This window comes from Pelodiscus sinensis, chromosome 3 (assembly GCF_049634645.1).
Source record: "Pelodiscus sinensis isolate JC-2024 chromosome 3, ASM4963464v1, whole genome shotgun sequence".
Taxonomy (NCBI): Eukaryota; Metazoa; Chordata; order Testudines; family Trionychidae; genus Pelodiscus; species Pelodiscus sinensis.
In genome coordinates this window covers 4,617,489-4,636,357 of record NC_134713.1, presented here as the reverse complement: position 1 = coordinate 4,636,357, position 18,869 = coordinate 4,617,489, and the positions used below count along the sequence as shown (strand labels likewise).

The window sequence follows — 18,869 nt, the reverse complement described above, 5'->3', positions numbered from 1 at the left end:
TTTAGGGCAGTCTGCTGCTTTGAACTATTGCCATGCAACCAATTGTATTGCTGGCCAGCCAATGAATAATGAATATATCTTTGTTAAGTGCTGATGTCATAGAGACAGAGAGAGAGATGGTTCCTGCCCATCGTACATTGTGCTTGGTGCTGTACGGCCATTCCTTTTTCCAAAGAACTGACACAAATTAAATCATCAGCATGCTTTGTTTCGTCTGTTTTTCTTCTTCCTGTCTCTCCTGCAATGCTAGCAACTTTACCCTTTTCCCTTCTGTGGCTTATTTACTCCCCCTCCCAAGCTGTGTCCCACTGGGAAATGGGACTACTGGGGTGACAGGTGGGACTCATTGCTGCAGCGTCTCCTGCAGATTGTCCCCTTCGTGCGCTGGAGCACCCTCTACTTTTACCTACCTCACTGCCTGCAGCACGCCAGAACCACGTCTCTCCCAGACCGCAGCACCCCTCTCCCTGAGTACTGCCTCTGGCGATGCTCACGGTCTGGGTTCATCCCCTTTGGGGAGCCAGCTCTCTCCCCCCAGCCCCAATCCCACACCTCACCTCAGTGATTCTTGCCATGTCTCTCCAGGGCAAGCTGCAGTCTGAATTGGCCACTCTCATCAGTGGCAAGGGGGTGGGACCCGCTGCCTGTTTCTCCCCTGACTGCCTTGTGCAGCCTTAGCACCTCGTCAATTCCCTTTGTGAGGGCCTGACCTAAGTGTTACACAGGCTGGAACCCTGCTGGCTCTCTGGCCTCCCCCAGCACTGCTCTGTCCATGGTACCACAGAGCTAGAGACAGTGAGTTCTTCCTCCAGACATGGAGACACTAAACTCCCTCTACCCAGCAGCCCTTTTTACAGAACCTAGCCTAGCCCTGATTGGCTGCCTTCTGCTTCTTTCTGATTGGCTGCCGCCACAGCACTCTCCAAGGCTAGGTCTACATTACAGCTTTTTCCGATTTTTTTCGGAAGAGGCTTTTCTGAAATTTGTCCCATTTGCACTGGGCCAAATTTTGGAAAATCCCCTTCTTTCGGAAGATCCCTTCTTCGTCATGGAATGAGGAAGACAGGGCTTCCGAAAGAGCGCATTTGCACAAAAAAAAGCAGAAGAGCAAACGTGTTCCCTGGATGCAGCGGTGTTTTTCCAGGATAACTCTGGTATCCTGGAAAAAAACCCACAGTGTAGATGTACCCTAAGGGCTGTTTTAACCCCTTATTTTCCATTTCAGGGCAACCACCCCATCACATTGGGCATGCAATCTATTCTCTCTTTTCCGTTTAATTCTTATTTTGGGAAATTTCTGTCTACAGCAAGGGTGGGCAATAATTTTTAATGGGGAGGCCATGCCAAGATTTTGGAAAGTGGTCGAAAGCCGCGCTCTTCTAGGATATTAAAGGAGGAAGTGTGGGATCTGGGATGGAGGTTGGGTGCAGAAGGGAGCGTGAGGTAAGGGACTGGGGTACAGAAGGGAGAATGGGGTCTGGGAGGGAGTTACGACCTAGGGCAGGGGACTGGGATGCAGGATTTTGGGATATGACCTAGGGTAGGAGTGGGTTGTGATCTGGGGCCAGAGATTGCGGGGCCAGAACTGGGAGGGGGTATGGGTGCGGGAGGGGGCAGAGGGCTGGGAAAGGGAGGGGCTCGTGTGCCAGAGGCAGGCTCTGGCTGGGAGGCACTTACAGCAGAAACCTGAGGCAGACTGTCTGCTGCAGGCTGCTCGCTGCTTCATGTGGCTCTGCTCCGGGGGGCAGGGGAGGCAGAGGCATAGCAAGAGACTGGGCACAAGCTGGGAGTCAGCTGTTCCGGCTCATGCCTGGTCCCGGATGCTGTGCCTCTGCTTTTTAAATGTATTAAGAGCTCACGCCCAGTCCCAGTCCCCCCAGCTGCGCTTCTTATTTTTAAAATGTATTAAGAACCTGGCAGCTCTTAATACATTTAAAAGCAGAGATGCAGCATTTGGGACCGGGAGGGAGCCAGGAACCAGCTGATTCCCAGCTCACATCCAGTCTCCCCGCTGCGCCTCTGCCTTTTAAATGTACTAAGAGCCTGACAGTTCTTACTACATTTAAAAGGCAGAGCCACAGCAGGGTTAGCTCACGGGGCCAAGAGCTAACCCCGCTGTGGCTCTGCAATTTTCCCCCGTATCGATTAATCGAGTAGTCGATGGAAATTCCATCAACTGCTCAATTAGGTGATTACACACAATGTAATCTCTGGGCACTACAGTAAGATAGAGACTAAAAAGAAATATAAATACAACCCAAAATAAAGAGTTTTTAAATTCTTTTCAGTTACATAACAGTGTTACATGGATGGATTATGCTTTAAATCCCCCACATACAGTCCTACAAATACAGCAATTTTGTATTCTAGAGCTTTAGAATAACAAGATTTTGTAATATTTGCTGCTATTAATGCACGTGCAGGCTCAGCTCCTCCAAAGCTTTTGTTGATTCCTAGCTTTGTCTGGCCTTCGGCATATGCTCTTTCTGTTGGGTTTTTCCCCATGGATAAATAGTCTCTACACCTTTCTAGCGTCTTGGCTTGTCACCGTTGTTCAGATAATCTCAGGTAACAAGCTAGTGTGTTATGAAAGAAAACTAGTTCTGGGAAATGTTTTAACTCTCATGCAGTAATAGATCTGTATTGTTCCTACTGTTGATAATAATGATCAATGATTTTCTGAAGGACAGGCATGGGAGTTAATGATAATGCTGCAAAACTGATTTTGTGTGCTAGCATTTGTGGTTTTCTTTCTGGAAGCAGTAGCGGAGGAGGGTGAAGGGAGATTTTGGATAAGGAAATAATCAGTGCAAAATTGAAGTTCTTTCATTAGCAGTGACACTTTTTTTTATTTTGATGGGGTATTTTGGGGGCAAGTACCGTGTCTGTTTTGTTTGGTGCTTCATAAATACATTTTGAGCCAACTTTAAGCATTACTGCCTCACTGAAGTCTTGCATTGATCTAACAAATCTTCCCATGCTCATGTTTTAAAATAAAGAAAGTAATTAAGGTTGGCTTGATTAGTTTGGTTGGGAGCAGGGGGCAACGTGAGACGTTCATGGCTGAGTAACTTTGGCACCTTCTCTCGGGGCTGTGACAGAGCCAGGCAGACTGTAGAAATGATGTGTTAAGACTACAATGTGGAGTGCTGACTGCCCAGATTTAATTTTTTTTTCCTGCCAATAAATCAATAGGAAGACAGTAACAGTCATGTTGGACAAAGCTGTGTGTGGCCTGGCTAAAGAGAGAAGCAGCTGTCTGCTAGTGATGTAAGAGTTTAACGGGTTAACCATTAAGCATCAGCTTATCCATTTCCATTATGGTTAAATTTCCGCAGCGCATCCAGCACCCCAGAAGTGGAGTCGGAAGCCACCCCACAGCCAGTTCCCTGGGAGCTGCGGGGGCATTCCTCCCCATCCTTCCCTCCCTAGTCCCACCCAGCCATAGATCCCCCAAAATGGTTAACCATATAGCCACTAGGACTTTTAACGGTTCCACAGTTATTGTTTTTAAACCTTTTTCACTGCCCTACTGTCAGCAGCATAGAGCATCTTCCATCATTTTAATGCTGAGGGAGCCCTTGCCTGGTTCTAAAAGAAAAGCTTATGAAAAAGTAAGATCCTGGGTACTCCAGAAGATGGGCATTGGGATGAGGGAGATATGATTGTTCTTCTATAGCGCATCAAGTGTGCTAAGCATTTCACAGAAAACATCCCTGCGCTCAGGAGCTTGTACCTTAATGACGGGCTTGTCTGTAAACCTGCAGGGAGTCTTTCATTGTCTAGGTGTGTTGTTAAAATCTAGCCCAGCTCAGAAATGACCAAAAGTTGTCATGGGATAAGAGGTCAGTGACCTGTGAAATGAGATGGGTTTAGTGCAGGTCCCAATGAGCCTGTGGTGTCAGGGTGAAATTTACAGGAGGTCGGAACAGATTATCCAATTGTGCTTTCTGGTTTTAAACGCTGTGACAAGTGGACATGGTCCCAACCCCCCAAGAGTTCACTGTCTAAGAACAGACACACAAGAAGATGGAAATTGAGGAAAGGAAGTACAAATATACGTGGTAACCTAGCTGGCAATTTCAGCACAGAGTCCAAGCGCTGAAGAGGCCATGGAGACTGATTTCTCTGAGACCTAGATGTGATCCTTATGTGGGCAAAGTCCCATCTGGCATTGGATGCGGACAGGAGATGCTAGTCCTGTGTGCTCTAAGAACAGAGCATTCCCACGCTTTACCCCACACAGTGTATCCCCTTCACGTACAGGGTGTGTCTAAACTACACCCCTCTGTCGGCAGGGAGATGTAAATTAGACACATCGAAAGTGCAAATGAAGCTGGGATTTAAATATCCCACACTTCGTTTGCATAATGTTAGCTGCCACTTTTTTTCAAAATGGGGCTTTTGGAAAAAAAAAAAACCCAGCAGTTTAGACGGGGCATTTTCGACAGAAATGCCCCATTTCGAAAGATCCTGTACTCCTCCAAAAAATGAGTACAGGATCTAAACTGCTGGGTTTTTTTCCAAAAGCCCTGTTTTGAAAAAAAGCAGCAGCTGCCATTATGCAAGTGAAGCGTGGAATATTTAAATCCTGGCTTCATTTGCACTTTCGATGTGTCTAATTTACATCCCTCTGCCGTCAGAGGGGTGTCGTTTAGACACACCCACAGAGTGCCTTCCCTTTTGCCATATACTAAGGCACAGTTCTCAGAGCTTTTACTTAATTATGTCCTAACTTTGTGGATGTTCTCAGCCAAAACCATAGCCATATCGCTCTTAAAAATCTGATGATTTTAGGGCCGGATCTTGTGAGCTGCCATAAATCACGTCAGAGACCATGCCAGCAGAGCTCATGCTGACCAGCGCTGCCCTTAGCATTGGTTGGGATCCAAGCACCTGATGCTCCTATAGGTTTTTCCTTGTGGTGGATCTCATGGGCATGGCTTGAGGTGGTGGCCTGTGTTCACCCCAGTTCTCAAGCCTTTTCTCCAGCACCTGCTAACTTCATGATGCAGCTGTTTACTGATATTTCCCCGAGAGAAAAGAGTGAATCGACCCACCAAGACTATCTCTCCTGCTTCCCCACCCCCAGTAAAAGCATTTTATACTCAACTAGCAGGCTGTGCCCCCGGCTCGCTACACTCGCCTGCACCCGTCTCTCTGGCCTTTCATTTTCATGGCCAGAGAGTCTGAAAGTGGGATGATGCCATTCTATTGCCTGGCAGGAAAAACTTTTTATATATATAGAGAGAGAAGGAAATGTATCAGTGCTTAATTTACAGGGAAGCAGATTTATGCTGTAAAGAAAAGTGCATTTTTTCTTTTTACCTAAGAAACATTTTAGACACACTAATTTGCTCTGATTGCTCTGCAGCTGTTACCTTGACGCTAAGCATCACTGAAATTCCTTCTTTCATTTTTATCTGATTTCTGAGAGAGTCGTGCTAACAAATTGCCTGCTTATGAGTAGATGGAGACAGCCTCGGCTCTTAGCTCCTAGTCATGGGGAGGTTTGTTGACAGGAGCCTGGGGGGAGGGCGGAGCTAGCATTTCTGCGCTCTCGCTCACCCCGTAATTTTGTAGTTGAAGGGCTGTCAATCAGATATTTTCTGAAGGATTAGAATGCCCCGATTTGCGTGCAGACATGGGTAAAAGTTTGCCAACCGCCCACTTTGAAAATGATGGGGCAACCAATTGGTATTTAACAGGGTAAAATATTTTGTATAGCAATCAACGAAAGCGTAGAGCAGCCATGAGCAACCGAGGCTAGTGAGGTAGGTCGCGTGAGCGGCCTCCTTCATCCCAGCGGGCTGCGAGATTGTGGTAGGCGCTGAAACTGATGAGCGGCGGACTTGGGGAAGCTGCAGAGCAGAGCAGCTGGGGTGCTGCCGGGTTGGTCCCGCAGTGCCGCCCCTCACCCCCCTGATCGGCAATAACTACTGTAATCTGGGGGGTGGGAAGCCCACTCCCCTCCCGGAAACTCTTGGCGGCGGCGCTGGGCTGAGCGCAGCCACAACGGGGCAAGTTCGGGGACTTAGCTCTCTCCTCTGTTGCCGTTTGCAGGCCGGCAGCTGGGTTTCCCCAGCTGGCCTGTCGCCAGTGGCTGCCTGGGGCTTTCCCACCTTCCTGCAAAACAGCAGAGGGTTCGCCCCTCGCCGTTCCCTGCCCACCCCCTGGATGCAGTGCAGGTCCCGGCAGACCCATCACAGCCCCCCGCCGGAGTACCTACCGATACTCCAGCATATCCGATAATCTGGCACCACCTAGGTCCCACGGTGCTGGATTATTGGAAGTCTACTGTATCTTGGAAGGACCTCCCTGGTTGGGAAGTGGCATTGTATGGGGGAAAAGTGTAGAGTCAAATGAAGTAAAAATGTTAAATGAACCAAACTGAACCATAGAACCTCTATAGAGAGGAATTCCATGCTTGAATAAGAATATAGTAGAAGGGAGATGCTATTGACATCTGACCAGGATGCTGCTAGTGACTGTGAGATGCTTAGGGAGATTAGAGAGGATATAAAAATAAAATTAAAAAATAATCTAATAACGATGGGGAATTTCAGCTATCCACATGTTGATCTGGTGCATGTCACCTCAGGACAGGATGCAGAAACCAAGTTTTGTAGCTTAAATGTCTGCTTCTTTCAGCAGCTAGTCCTAGAATCCTCAAGAGGAGAGCCCATTTTTGATTTAGTCCTAAGAGGTAAATATAGTTGAATGGCTTGATAATAATTATCATAACATAATCAAATTTAACATCCCAGCTGTAGGGAAACACCAAAGCAGCCCACTGTGATAACGTTTAATTTCAGAAACGGGAACTGCACACAAATGAGGAAGTTAGTTACATAGAAATTTAAAAGTACAGTGCCAAAAGTGAAATTCTTGCAAGCTGCATGGAAACTTTTCAAAAACACCCTAATAAAGACCCACATTTTATGTGAACCCCAAATTAAAAAAATACAAAGAACCAAAAATGTACCACTGGGGATAGATTACAAAGTAAAAGAAGTTAGTGGCAAAAAGGCATCCTTGGAAGTTAAGTCTTATTGAGGGAAATAGAAGGGAGCATGAAGTCTGGCAAGTCAAGTGTAAAATATAGTTAGGAAGGCCAAAAAAGAACAGCTAGACAAAGATTCAAAAAGTAACAGCAAAAAAAAAAAAAATAAGTTAAGATAATCAGAAGAAAGAAGCCTGCTAAATAATGAACGGGACTCCTGAATAATTGAGATTCTAAAGGAGCACTCAAGGGGGAGAAGGCCAACACTGTAGAGAAACTAAATACATTCTTTGCATCGGTCTTCATGGCTGAAGATGTGGGGGAGATTCCCCAACCCTGACCCATTCCTCTTAGAAGAAAATCTGAGCAACTGTCCCAGACTGAGGAGTTGTCAGAGACTGTTTTGGAACAAATTGATAAATAAAACAGTAATAAGTCACCAGGAGCAGATGGTATTCACCCAAGAGTTCTGAAGGAAGTCAGATGTGAAATTGCAGAACTACTAACTGTGGGATGCAAGTTATCGCTTACATCAGCTTTTGATTATTTGGAGGATAGCTAAACAGACACCAGTTTTTTTTAAAAGGCTCCAGAGACAGTCTCAGCAATTACGGGGTGATAAGCCTAACTGCAGTACCAGGCAAGTTAGTTGAAATTATAAGAAGGAACAGAATTATCAGATACATCGATGAACATGATTAGTTGGGGAAGAGTCAGCATGGAAATTGTGCCTCGTCAATCTACTAGAATTCTTTGAGGAGAGTTAAGAAGCACACAGACAAGGGGGATCCTGTGGATATTAGTGTATTTAGATTTTCAGAAAGCCTTTGACAAGGTCGCTCACCCAGTGTTCTTAAGCAAAGTAAACTATCTGATAAGAGGGAAGGTGGTTAAAGACAGGAATCAAAAGGTAGCAATAAATGGTCCATTTTCAGAATGGAGAGAGGTAACTAGTGGTGTCCCTCAGGGATCTCTCCTGAAACCAGCACTGTTCAACATATTCATAAATGATCTAATCTAGAGAAAGGGGTAAATGGTGAGGTGGAAAAATTTGCAGATGAAAGCTACTCAGGATAATTAAGTTCCAGGAAGACTATGAAGTGTTACAAAAATACCTTACAAGACTGGTGAGTGAGCAACAGAATTGCAGATATAATTGAATGTTCATAAATGCAAAGTAATGCACATTGGAAAACATAATCCCAACGATACATATAAAAAGATGGGGTCTAAATTAGCTGTTACCACTCAAGCAAGAGATGTTGGAGCTATGGTGGATACTTCTCTGATTAGGGATCTGGAATTGCTGCCATATGAGGAGCAATTTATAAGACTGACTTTTCAGTGTGGAAAAGAGATGGCTAAGGAGATATGCCAGAGGTCAATAAAATGTACTGGTGCGGAGGAAGGAAGTATTCATTTCTCATAACACAAGAATTAGGGGCCACCCAATGAAATTAATAGACACCATGAAACAAACAAAAGGAAGTATTTCCTCACACAATGCTTAGTCAGCCCTTTGCCAGAAGGTGTTGTGAGCCCTTGTACTATAACAGGGTTCAAAAAAGAACTAGATAAGTTCAAGTAAGATTGATCCATCCATGGCTATTAGTCAAGATGAGCAGGGATGGTGTCCCTAGGCCTGGAGCTGGGAGTGGGTGGTGGGTTGGATTACTTGATGATTGCATGTTTTGTTCATTCCCTCTGATGCACCTGGTATTGGCCGCTGTCAGCAGACAGGACATTGGGCTAGATGGTCCTTTGATCTGACCTAGTCTGGCCGTTCTTATGTTCATGACAGAAGAACAAGGAGCAACGCTGGAATGGATCCCAACTGAGCCTAGCTCAGACGTTCTGTACAAAGCTGATCATCTTGATGAGGGGAAATTGGCTCTTTTGAAGCAGGTATAACGAAGACTCCATGCTTGATCCTCTGACGTATGCCAGTTTAACTCCATTGCTTTCAGCAGTGTAACTCCTGATTCTTGCCTGTTTGGGGATGCATTTAGACCTATGTGTCTTTACTGTGTGTGTGTTTAGTGTTTTATCTTTGGTGTGAATGGCTTCACCGGTCAGTTGTTTCTTTGTTAGCAGGGCTGAGAAGAGAAGCAAGATTTCCAGTCCAGCAGGAAACCATTTGTATTCTTGTTTTTAGGGGCTACGTTAAGTATGAGGCCTGCTCCAGTCCCAGTAGAAGAGCCAGAATGGAGACAGACACCTCCCCCCGTCACAGCTACCTCTGGGACTTTCAGACTACGGCGAGGCAGTCGGTTCACATGGAGAAAGGAGTGCCTGGCAGTTATGGAAAGGTAGGTATCTCCTTAAGCTAATCCAGATGCTGTCTAGATGGGAATCTGAATGATCTTTGCTTTCTGGTGGGCAGCTCTTTCCATTTTGCAGATGGTACCTCAAACAGACAAACCGCCTGTTTCATGCTGGCCTTTGTACAGCCCCATGTCCAATTGGCAGAGTGGTAGAAGAGACATTAGACATTTCCTGCCCAGAAACCTGTTCTCGCCCTGGAGGTTGGTGGGAACAGAACAGAGCAAGCTAGATTCATTTAAATACATAAGCAGAGTAGCAAGTGGTTGTTAGAACTCCCAGCTCATCAACCTTGCAGAAATGAAGCACTTTCCTAGTGAAGTCTGCCTGCTGTCGGCATGCTTTGCCTGCTCCCTTCAGAATCTCTCTCTGGTGTCTAAACTGGCAGCTGGGAACAACCCGGAGATCATGTCGGGGTAAGTGTGTATTCCTTGTAAAGGCTCAATTGCCAGGAAACAGTTTTTCCTCCATTCAGTTTTCTCTCAGCTTTGGTGCAAGGGGAGCATCTGACATCAAGTTAGTTCCTGGTAATGGATTTGGCTATGAGCAACCCGTGTTGACAGCCAAAGGCAAACTGTAAACTCTGTCTAGCAACAGGCCCAACCCTTCACGAGAAGATCTGCAGCTAGGCCACCTAACATCCTGCAAATGTTGCAGGGTTGAGCAAGTCCCTGTGTATCCAAGCTGTCTGCTGTCTAGCATGTGGGCTGTGGTGTTTAGTATTTTCCTGCTGGACGTGTTCTAGATCACAGGGAAGAGAAAGGTCATGTAAACAATCAAATATTAAAACAACCCAGAATCGTATGCTGTAAGCAGAAGAGATTACGTAGGCATGAAAGTGGAAATTGTAGCTGCAGGTGCTTTTCATGCCATGTTCCAGCCCATCACCGGGGACTAGAAAAGGATACAAGTGGTCCAGAGATGTTGCAGTAATGAGCAACATGGCTCATTTACATAAAGGCTGCTGAAATGCCTGATGGTTTGGCCGTTCCTTCAGTTAGGAAGGGACAGTTTTCTGAATTAGAAAAACAAGCCAATTTTAAGATTTTAATGATCAGTAATCACCTTGTGCAGTAGGAAGTGGATGTAATCACTTGGTCTTATTTTCATTGTGTTTTTCCTCCTTCCGCACCTTCCTGCCATTGTTTGCCATACTCATTCATGGCAGTATGTCTCACTGTAAGCTCTTTGGGGCAGGGATTGTCTTTTGCTACGTGTTTGTACAGTGTCTACTGCAATGGAGCAGTGATCCTTACTCTAGGGCCTGCTGCAACGCAGCATGAGGTTTTGTAAACAAATGTTAATCTCTGATGTGTCGATACATTGCCTAAAGCGAGGGAGCCACCCAAGGAGGAGTTCAGAGCTGTTGCGTGGAGTGTATATTTGCGTGTTACTACAGTCTCAGACCCACCAATGTTATGACTCATACTACATGCTTGCATAACCAAGTTTCCTAGTGACTTGCCAAAGCTGATCACCGCTGGAAACAGAAAGGAATTTTTCTGCTTCTGTTCGTAGCGCATAATTCTGCACAGTGCTCTAGTTGAATTACGCTGGTGCTTTGCCTCTTCATCTCAAGGATTTGGCTGCTAATGGAGGCAGTTTACTCAACTCAATCGTCCAAAGGGTTTTCCTTACCCAGTTAGTCCTCACAACTCCCAGCAATTCTGATATGCACTCATGGAGAACACCAACGTGCTGTTGATGTGTCCAATTAAGTGCTTACTGGCTGTTTTTTAAGTGGGTGGTGCAGACTCTTCTTAAAAGATTTTAGCTTTTCATGTGATATTTGTAAGAACATTTCAGTGCGGGGTTTGTTCTCCTATACACTCTTTGCTACGTCTAGACTACATCCCTCTTTCAAAAGAGGGATGTAAATTAAATCGAAATTGCAAACGAAGTCGGGATTTAGATTTCCCGCTCTTCATTTGCATAATGGCGGCCACGCATTCTTTCGAAAAATGGCTTTTTCAAAGTGAAACCACCGTCTAGACATGGTTCTTTTGGAAAAAAACCCCACCCTTTTTCAAAAGAACCATAATGCCTGAAAAAATTAGGTTTACAGGTTCTTTCAAAAAAAGGGTAGTTTTTTTGAAAGAACTGTGTCTAGACGGTAGTTTCACTTTCGAAAAGCCCTTTTTCGAAAGAATGCGCGGCTGCCATTATGCAAATGAAGCACAGGAAATTCAAATCCTGTCGTCTTTTGCATTTTCGTTCTGCCTAATTTACGTCCCTCTGTCGAAAGAGGGATGTAGTCTAGACATGTCCCTAGTGACCCACGGTGTTTCCTCAACCAAATGCGTCACCTGCATTTCCCCCGGAATGACAGTCGGGCATCTCTTCTGTACAGTTAGGCTATGACTACACTGCAGATCTATCCCAGAATAGCTATCCACGTCTTTTGAGTGCGCCCATTATTTTGAAATATAACAGGCTCACCATTCCAACATCCTTGTAAACCTCGTTCCACAAGGATTAAGGAATGTTTTGGGATAGCAGTTTGTTTAGAAATTTGGCCCTGGGTAGACAGCACCAAATTAAGAAATAAGCTATTTCTAAATGAACTCGAAATAAGCTACACAATTTGCATAGCTCAAATTGCGTAGCTTATTTCGAGCTAAGTGTAGATGCACCCTTACTGAGGGCGGGCTGGCTGGCTTGTGTGCCAAAGGCAGATGTGTCTGCCATAGTATTGTTAAATTATGAGGATCGACTAACATGCCATGTTTATCAATTTCATGCAAACACACCCAGAACTGTCCTTCCCTCACCACTTTTGTTTGTGGTTGTTCCTGTGCATAAAAAAGGATCCTGCAATCACATGTTTGGTACCACTGCTGCACCACTCAGGATGAAACTCTGAAACTGCTTAAGGAATATCTGTGATGGTTTCGGTTGACAGTGTTGTTGGGTTTAGCTGTAATTCTTATGGATTTAAACTTGGTCTCAAACTGGCGTATGTGAGATCACAATCAGGCCCTATGTGTGCTTATGTGTGCCTATATATAGTGTATGTGTATCAAAGGGACTAATGCGTATATTCTGGATTTCCAGAACGCTGCTTGTGGTTTCTTGTAATTCAATTCGTCTGTCTTTACCGTTTTTTGGAATTTCTCCCAGGACAGTTTATTAGTTGTTAGGCTCGAGTTTCGGACAATAGATTTGGAAGGTCTTCCTTTCTTTTTTTTTCTCTCTCCCACCCCCCCCCCCCTTTCTGAATATTGATACTCTGAAGGTCAAGAGGAGCAATAATTCCGGAAAGCGAAGGTCTATATTTAACTGCAAACAAGTGTGGCTCAGACAACTGCAATGTGAGCTCCCTTGCACTGCCTTGCCAGTGAGATCAACCTTGACCTGCAGGGAACGTTCTCTTCTCCAGCCTGCTGCTCGTGAAATATGCTGAGTTTTATGGGTGTGGCATAGTTCACCCTCGATTGGGAACAGAGCTAAAGTTATAGACATTGCTTCACTTGGAACCTGAGGTGTGAAGCTCGAAAGTAAGGATGTAAAATCCTGGTTAATCAGTTAACTGGTTAAATGCTAGGTTTAGCCAGTTAACTGATTAAGCCTGGGATCCCAGCGGGGGACTGCTCCAACCCAGCCCCCCAGCTATGGGAAGCTGCCACTGACAGCCCCCCAGCTGCGCGGGGGCGGCTGCTGTCTGCTCCCAGCCCCCTGCATGGGGGAGCTGGCAGCAAGAGCCGATAGCCCCACACATGGAGCGCGGGGGCCAGCTTCTGACCCCCACATGGGGCTGGAGCAGCCCTCTATCCACTGCAAGCAGTGAGTAGGTACCAGTTAACCAGGGGGCTGCTCCGGTAAGGGTGATGCTTACTGGATTACCGGTTACCTGTTCACGTCCCTGCTTGAAAGTTTGGTTCTTGTACAGGTCTGTGTTTCTCTGTTTCAGCTAGCCCCAAAGATTCTTTCCCCACCATCAAAATCACGCTTGTTTCTTTCAGCCTCTCTCATTTGAAGTGTCAGACTGAGAATTCCCCGAGGGATGTATATATTTTAATGAAGCCATTTATGCTTTTTTTAAACACGTGACTGTACTTTCCCCTTTCATTATATACCTCAGAACTCCGTTTCTCTCCTTTGGCAGGCACTTCCTTGCTGCCATGCCGTCTAGTGGTGGCAGCAGAATCAACTTGGGGGGACTTGCGCCTTTCAAGCATTCTGTAGAAGCGCTTTCAAAGCAACAGCCTTTTTACGAGCACACATTCTATTGCAGGTTTTGGGGTGCAGTGTTTTCTTTTGATAGCCATTTATGAAGTGGGCACATCTTTAAATAAAAATAACGCACACAGCTTGCACGCTTGGTTATAAACAAAGCGAATGCAATAAATGTGCACACACCAGTAGGTATTTGTGGATTGCTTATGTAATTAGGTTTTGAGGTTTTTGGTTTGGGTTTTTTTTTAACTTTGGTTTTGTTCTTTATGTTCTGTCTTGCTGTCAAGATATGGTGAAATCAGCTGATGCTAGATGAAAACCTAGATTAGGACATGGTTAAATCAAGGTAGACGTTAAAAAAAAAAAATCCCTGGCATTTACAAGTTCAAAGCACTGCACAAACATTAACGAATTAAATCTCACAGCCCTTCAGAGATGTAGATAAATATCTCCGGTTTACAGATGGGAAGTGGAATCAGGTGTGAAACTGCTTGTTCAAGGCTACAAAGTGAATTGGCAATAGGGCTGGGATTAGCTTTCTTGACTCATTGCTCATTTTTCCCACACTGACTTTGCCCCATGCCCCCAGCCACCCCGGACACTAGCAGGGGGATGGCCCAGGTAGTTTCATAGTTCTGTTTTTCAAGTATATTAGGACTGTACCAGCTCCCCTCCAGAAGCAATCGCTATTGCTTTGTGCGTTGGCTGCATGGTACAGCGAGCGCCGCGCCTTCAGCAGTGCTCCCAGAACCTGCCCGGGTGCAGAATAAGCAAGCTGGAGCCCTGTGGAGCTGAGGCATGTCCGATATCTGCACTGATGCCTGTTATTTAAAAAAATTATTCTGCTTATCAGCACTGTTACAGTCCCTGTCCCACGTCTGGGCTTCCTCCACTTCTTCAGGGAGAAAGAGATCTAGTTCCTTGCGAAATAGGAAAATTCCCTTCATGAATTTGATCCCATGCAGGCTTCAGGCTGACAGCGCCGCTATTACAGCTGCAGTAGCAGCTAGAGCCTGGGACCTTTTACATTGTTGCTGGTGTACCTCAGAGCCCCCGGGGGAGAGGTGTTCCCATTGGTATTGGAGCAGGACGGTGCTGTCCAGGCAGTGCTGAGTAGGGTTGCTAGGTGTATATTTTTCACCCGGACAGTTCGGTAATTGAGTCTTCTGTCCAGTAAAAAAAAAAAAAAACAGAAAAATACTGGACCATGTACCGGGGGAGCAGGGAGCACGGGGATTTAAAGGCTCAGGTTTGGTCTTTTTTTTTCTTGACTGTACTATGTTCGGGATTTTCTGTGCAAGTATCTGGCAACCCTAGTGCTGAGAGCCAGCTGCCCAGGTCCTACCCCATATGCCTAAGGGTCTGCCCTTTCCAGGAGCATGGTGCCCCCCCCCCCCCCCCACCTCCATCGCCAGTGGCCTGGCAAATCTGTCGGCTTGCTTGATCCCATGAGTTACGGTTTGTTGCAGAACCTTGCACCAGGGGATCTGAGGCCTTGTCGACAGCTCTGCAGGTCAGTGGCAGGGGTGTGAATTGCGAAGCACACCGAAGCGTGGCGCTCTGACACTCCTGTGGACACTGCAGGTGTGAACGGAAAGGTTCCTCTTTAAACAGGATGACATTCATGAGAATCAGGAGCCATTCATATAATCCTGTTTGAAGAGGATTACACGAATGCAAAGTCGGGACCTTTTCATTCACGCCTGCAGTGTGGCAGCGCCATGCTTCGGGGGGAATTGCAGTGTAGCCCATTGGTGCACACTGCTCTTTTCACCCGTCACCCGCTCTGCAGGCACTGTACGCGTAGCCTGTTTCCAGTGTAGTGTTCTTGGGATCTGCTTGTTCCTCCCCTCCTAGCCTGGCAAAACGGAGCTGGGTTTCATTCTCTTCTCATACTGGTAGAGACAGAACATTGCTCTCTTGTCATATGATGAGTGCCGTGGCTTGGCTCAGAAACTCTACTTACGTTCCTCAGCTTCGAGAAGCAGCATAAGCACGTGGATAGACCTGCGACCAATCAGGCATTGCCATTGTCTTATGGCGTGGCCTTGGTCGAGTCACTGAACCCGTGTGCCTGACTTTCCCCATCCCTACCATAACTCTGCACATCACATGACTACAGGGCCAAACCTGAGAAGCATAAATACCACCTGCAGCATTAGTAAGGGCCCATAACTCCCATTGGAGTCAATTTGGAGCTCCTCAAGTCCTGCTATTGTCTTGCATCTTAGGAGGTTCGGCAGGTTCAAACCCAGCCAGAACCTCACTTCATGACATGCTTCGAGGCCTATGAAAAGAATGGATAACTAGGGTGCTACTTCAAAAGCTTCAGAGGGGTAGCCAAGTTAGTCTGTAACAGGGAAAACTTAAAACAATAAATAGTCTAGCAGAACTAACAAAACATGTAGATGGTATCATGAGCTTTCATGGGTGCGGCCCACTTCTTCAGATGACAAGAGTATTAGAAATCCAGATCCAAGAATAAATAAGGGAAGGAGCGTGGGAAGGAGAAGGAACAAAGGGGGGGGGGAGAGATAAAAAAGGAGGGGAGGGAAAAAAAAGAGGCAGTGAGTAGTTTAAATAGATACCAGTATGATACTAGTTGTTGTTTTAACTATTGTGTCCTCTTCTTATCGCAGCTTCCCTAACCAGTTTTAATCTTCTGAGTCCATGGCTCCTTAGTTTCTTTATCAGTCCTTGTGAAGGATTGTATCAAAGGCCTGTCTGAAAGTCCAAACAGATTATGGATACCAGTTTCCTATATGCCTGAGTGTGAATTCTAAGAGGGTGGGTTCCTTTGCAATGGCTGTGACCTGACATATCACATTCAGTTTACATATTTTATAATGATCTTTCAGCTACCATGTCTATTAATTGGGTTTGATGTAAGGCTCACTCAGGTGGAATTCCCTGCAGCGCCGCAGCGCCTCTTTTAAAAGGAGGGATGTAAAATCCTGTTTAATTGATTAAGTGGTTAAACATACTGGTTAACTGATTGAAGGGGGAAGGAGGCAAGGGGGCTAACCAGGTTAACCAATTAAGCTCTCTACTTAGAGGTGGTTCACCTCTATTTAAAGGTGGTACATTTTTGGTTGCTCTTCTAGTATTCATGTATAGTTCACTGCTCTCTGCGAGAAGGATGCTGGAGAAGTCAGTGATTTCAGGCAAAGCACTGGTCCATTAATGTCCTAGAGAACCGCAAATGCTGCAGTTCAAAAAACTGCTTTGGTTTAACTTTCACCCCTTGGCTCCTTTTCAATCTGCTTAGACTGCTCTGAGAGAACTTACCAAGTCTGACCTACAAAGTAGAGTCATGCAGAGGCCAAGTTCATCTAGGGGGATCTCTGCATCTTATGGTGAAATGACCCAGCTCTGCACAGGGTTTTACCTTTAGGGCAAACCTTGCTTAAATGGATTAAAAAATTAACCTCCCGTGTGTTCTAGAAATAACCGAGAAGGAATTAGCAAGTACTTTACATCTTGTCACCTTCATTTCTTGATGCATGTGATGTGAGCCAATGGATTCCAAGTTTTCATACCATTCCTCTCTTAGAATCTAGCTTTCCTGGAAGCCAGTCTTTGAGCAGAGACCCACGCCCACACCGGAGGAAACAAACTTGTGACGGTTCCCCCCACCCTTCCGTTCTCCCCATACTGCATGAAAAGTAGCTTATGGATATAAATATGCATCACTCAGAGATGCTTTGGACAAAATACATCAAGTAACCTATCAATTTGAATGTTACAGTCAGCTGGATCTGTATATCCTGTTTTGGTGAATGTATCATTCTAGTATGAAAAGTTAGAAATATGGAGTATGAGACTGTTTATAGTTTTAATTGTGCTAATGAGAGTCATTACTGATCGTTCCCTCACCCCCACCCCACAGTACCCTAGAAGCCTAAACAAGTTGGTAATCAACTTAACAACTTGTAAACAGCCTTGTTTGTCCTGGAAGTCCAAAGGTGATTGGACTAGTAAGACATGTGACCATATCACCTAGCACTGGGATTCCATTTTGTCCCTGGTAGTTTTTCCATGGAAGGGTGGCTGTAAAACAAAAGGTTTCCACTCTGGGGAAAAGTCTGTTTAAGAAATGGGAAGCTGTCAGCCCTTTGTCTTCAGATGGCCAGACACCCCCCAAAAAGGGCTGGGGACCAAGGTCAGGGTAAGAGTTTATGACCTGGGCTACGTCTACACTGGCCCCTTCTTCGGAATAGCCATGCTAATTTAGAACTTTGGAATGGAGAAATGCGCGGGGGATTTCAATATCCCCCGCAGGATTTAAATAAACATGGCCACCGCTTTTTTTCCGGCTTGGGGAAAAGCCAGAAAAGAGCGTCCAGACTGGCGCGATCCTCCGGAATAAAGCCCTATTCCGGAGGATCTCTTACTTTCAAGTAGGAATAAGAGATCCTCCAGAGTAGGGCTTTATTCTGGAGGATCGCGCCAGTCTGGATGCTCTTTTCCGGCTTTTCCCCAAGCCGGAAAAAAAGCGGCGGCCATGTTTATTTAAATCCCGCGGGGGATAGTTAAATCCCCCACGCATTTCCCTATTCATAGAATCATAGAATCATAGGACTGGAAGGGACCTCAAGAGGTCATCAAGTCCAGCCCCCCGCCCTCAAGGCAGGACCAAGCTCCATCTACACCATCCCTGACAGATGTCTATCTAACCTGTTCTTAAATATCTCCAGAGAGGGAGATTCCACCACCTCCCTTGGCAATTTATTCCAATATTTGACCACCCTGACAGTTAGGAATTTTTTCCTAATGTCCAATCTAAACCTCCCCTGCTGCACTTTAAGCCCATTACTCCTTGTCCTGTCCTCAGAAACCAAGAGGAACAAATTTTCTCCTTCCTCCTTGTGACACCCTTTTAGATATTTGAAAACCGCTATCATGTCCCCCCTTAATCTTCTTTTTTCCAAACTAAACAAGCCCAGTTCACGAAGCCTGGCTTCATAGGTCATGTTCTCTAGACCTTTAATCATTCTTGTCGCTCTTCTCTGTACCCTTTCCAATTTTTCCACATCTTTCTTGAAATGTGGCGCCCAGAACTGGACACAGTACTCCAGCTGAGGCCTAACTAGTGCAAAGTAGAGCGGCAGAATGACTTCACGAGTTTTGCTTACAACACACCTGTTGATACAACCTAGAATCATATTTGCTTTTTTTGCAACAGCATCACACTGTTGACTCATATTCAACTTGTGGTCCACTATGACCCCTAGATCCCTTTCTGCCATGCTCCTTCCTAGACAGTCGCTTCCCATCTTGTATGTATGGAACTGATTGTTCCTTCCTAAGTGGAGCACTTTGCATTTCTCTTTATTAAACCTCATCCTGTTTACCTCTGACCATTTCT

At 45.6% G+C, this 18,869-nt stretch overlaps 1 protein-coding gene across 13 annotated transcripts in view; it reads left to right on the top strand.

Annotated features, from left to right (window-relative positions):
• HMBOX1 (homeobox containing 1) overlaps positions 1-18,869 on the top strand; it is a 161,376-nt gene that overhangs the window by 104,250 nt on the left and 38,257 nt on the right. For all 13 annotated transcript variants that reach the window (XR_001369105.3, XM_025190995.2, XM_006135576.3 and 10 more), the window contains one exon: positions 9,159-9,312. Coding sequence is in view for 12 of the 13 variants with exons in the window: in XM_025190995.2 (XP_025046780.1) it covers positions 9,159-9,312 (154 nt within the window). In the remaining variant the exon portion in view is untranslated. The remainder of the gene's footprint in view (positions 1-9,158; positions 9,313-18,869) is intronic.